The sequence below is a fragment of the Squalius cephalus genome, assembly GCF_949319135.1.
Source record: "Squalius cephalus genome assembly, chromosome: 18".
NCBI classification, from domain to species: Eukaryota; Metazoa; Chordata; class Actinopteri; order Cypriniformes; family Leuciscidae; genus Squalius; species Squalius cephalus.
The window spans coordinates 11166797-11170259 of record NC_137139.1 but is presented as its reverse complement, the minus strand read 5'-3'; the positions used below and the strand labels follow the sequence as shown (position 1 = coordinate 11170259).

Genomic DNA, 3463 nt, shown 5'->3' with positions numbered 1-3463 from the left:
CCCTGCTATTTTGCAAGTTATCCCACTTAGAAATCATGGAGGGGTCTGAAATTGTCATCGTAGGTGCATGTCCACTGTGAGAGACATAATCTAAAAAAAAAAAATCCAGAAATCACAATGTATGATTTTTTAACTATTTATTTGTATGATACAGCTGCAAATAAGTATTTGAACACCTGAGAAAATCAATGTTAATATTTGGTACAGTAGCCTTTGTTTGCAATTACAGAGGTCAAACGTTTCCTGTAGTTTTTCACCAGGTTTGCACACACTGCAGGAGGGATTTTGGCCCACTCCTCCACACAGATCTTCTCTAGATCAGTCCTGAGAAGAGCTGTCGCTGAGAAACACGGAGTTTGAGCTCCCTCCAAAGATTCTCTATTGCAGCACTTCTCAAAGTCCGGACTCCGGTCCGGATCCGGACCCGGAGGGAATTCAATCCGGACCCGCCTTAATTGTGTGATTAAAAGTCTGGATTTCCTACTTTGATAAATGCATGTCAAAATCATTTGTTTAGTGTTTTATGTCTTTTTGGGGATGGCCCGAAATTAAAGCGAAGGCGAGATATTTCAAGTTTTCCTCCGTGATTCAGTTGCCATGACATCCAGTGAGTGTATACTTTTGACGTAATCGGGCGCGAGCCGCAGCCGCGCGACGGAACACTTCACCGCAGTAAGCGTTTGAATAGGTGTGGAGGATGTCATTGTCCAAGAAAAGAAAAGTTGACCAAGAAAATAGAGTTTTTAAAGATGATTGGACAGAGAGGTATGCGTTCATTTTGCCCCAATCCAGCACGAAGCCATTCTGTTTGATTTGTAATGAGACAGTTGGAGTTGTGAAGAGTGGAAATGTCAAACGGCATTATGAAACAAAACACGGTCATTTTGAGCGGCAATATCCACAAAATACAGAGCTACGGACAGCAAAACTACGACAGCTAAAGTCTTCATATGAATCAACAAATAAGTTACTTGTGAGAGCTGTGACACAGCAAGAGAGAGCTACAGAAGCATCTTTCCGAGTGGCCTGGGTACTAGGCAAAAACAAGAAGCCATTCACTGATGCAGAGATAGTTAAGGAGTGTTTAGTGGAGATAGCAGATGCTTTGTTTGAGGGAAAGGAGAGACAGGAGATGTCAGAAAAATTAAAGAAAATTCCATTGTCCAATGACACTTCAACCAGGAGGACAGAGGTACTTGCCCATGACTTAGTAAATCAGTTAACTGATGATATCAAAGATGCACCCTGCCTTTCACTTGCGGTGGATGAGTCAACAGATAGCACAGACCAAGCCCAGCTATGTGTGTTTGTCAGATATTTCAGCAAGGCAAAGGGGACATTCTGTGAAGACATACTGGGGCTTACTCCACTCTGTCACACTAGAGGAGAGGACATCTATGAAGCTATCATGCAGATGCTTAATGAACGGGGAATTGATGTCAAGCATATTGTGTCCATCACTACTGATGGTGCTCCAGCCATGATAGGGAAGGAGAAGGGAGCTGTTCAACGTCTGAAAGAGCAGCACTCCGACCTGCTGACGTACCACTGTATAATACACCAGTCTGTGCTGTGTGCTAGCCTTGGAAAAGAATATTCAGACGTCATGGAAACTATTATGAAGCTTGTGAACTACCTGAGAGCATCCTCTGCCCTTCAGCACCGTCTTCTGCGGGCATTCCTGACTGAGGTGAGAATTTTTTTGACTTTATATACTTCTACTGTGTTTTTGTGTGTGTGGGTCAATGGGGGTTTATTAAGTGTCACTCACTCACTCACTCAATCACTCACTCAATCACTCACACACACACTCACACACAGAGAGAGAGAGAGAGAGAGAGAGAGAGAGAGAGAGAGAGAGAGAGAGAGAGAGAGAGAGAGAGAGACTGGCCAAATATAAAAATATTGCTTCACAGCAAAAGCATTTACATCTTTAACAATTTTAATCAATGTGTAACTAAGGCATAATTAATGCAGGAAATGCTGAAAATCTCCCCACTGACTGATGATAAGTCAACCCTTATTTCACAAATGTTTTTTATTTATTTAATTATTTTTAATTGTAAATAAAATGTAGGAGAAAATGTAATTATATGCATTTGGAACTATTAAAGGTTGTCATCAAAATCTACTTACAACAGACTTTAAACCAATTACATTTACAGCATTTACAAAGGTGTTTGTGTTCACTTTATGAATATTTATGCAACACACAAAAAAAAAAAAGATGTATTTATTTATTTGTATTTTCTTTTTCTTTCTCTTATCAGGTAAATGCTGCTTATGACGACTTACTCCTCCATAACAATGTTAGGTGGCTGAGTAAGGGAAGAGTCTTGGAAAGGTTTTGGGCCATCAGGAAAGATTTGGAGATGTTTTTGTCCCAGCAGAAGAATGTCAAAGCCAGCCATTACTTGGATTTTCTGAGGGATAATGACACTATGGAGGTTGTGGCCTTTTTAGTGGACATAACATCTCATCTAAATGAACTAAATCTGAAGCTCCAGGGCCAAGGCAACACAGTGTGTGATCTAATGGCAGCAGTACGCTCCTTTGAAAGGCGGCTGGAGATCTTTAAGAGTGACATCACAGGGCCACATATCCACTTTCCAACTCTTCTCCAGCAGACTAATGGCAATCACCATCATCACCATCTTTCCTTTTTGGAGAAGCTCGCTGAAAATTTCAGGATGCGATTCGAGGGCTTCAATGTAGGCAGACAAGTGCTGCTCTGCATTCCATCTCCATTCCTAGTCAAGAATGTTGAGGAGTTTTCAAAAGAAATCAAGAGCATCTTCCCGTGGGCAAGCATGGCATCTCTGCAGACTGAACTCATTGACTTGCAGGAAAATGTGGCTTTGCAGGAAGTGGACTGTGACACTGTTACCTTTTGGACTAAAATGGTCACAGCTGAACATTTCCCCAATCTACAGAAAGTAGCCATCTGTGTTCTTACCATGTTTGGGTCAACCTATCGGTGTGAGTCTGCATTCTCAGCAATGAATGCTGTAAAGAACTCAAACCGCAGCAGCTTGACTAATGAACATTTAGGCCAGTGTCTCCGTCTAGCAACCACACCTTTTGTGCCACGGTTTCGGCAGCTGATGGGAGACAGACAGTGCCATTTCTCACATTAGACTGCTCTGTATTTTGCACCATGTTACTTTTGTGGTGTTTTGTTAAGAAAAATCCAGACAATTAAATGAATTGTTTTGCCACTTTTGCACTTGTTATTCATGTATTTTGAATGCAAAAGGCACCTTATTTTTTCATAAAATGAATGTTGATTTGTTATACATGTTTATTAAAAACAAGTTTTGTAATTACCAATAGTTCCGGACCTTTGTCATTGATGAAAATTCAGATTTGGACCTTTGAATGTAGACTTTGAGAACCCCTGCTCTATTGGGTTTAGGTCTGGAGACTGGCTAGGCCACGCCAGAACCTTGATATGCTTCTTACA

At 41.1% G+C, this 3463-nt stretch overlaps 1 protein-coding gene across 1 annotated transcript; it reads left to right on the top strand.

The window, feature by feature from the left end:
• Positions 1-697: 697 nt before the first annotated feature.
• Positions 698-3137, top strand: LOC307146269 (SCAN domain-containing protein 3-like; the record flags this gene model as incomplete). Its single annotated transcript, XM_079850167.1, has 2 exons — positions 698-1690; positions 2271-3137. The coding sequence occupies 2 exons, from the start codon at positions 698-700 to the stop codon at positions 3135-3137; spliced, it is 1860 nt and encodes a 619-aa protein (XP_079706293.1).
• Between the last annotated feature and the right edge of the window lie 326 nt (positions 3138-3463).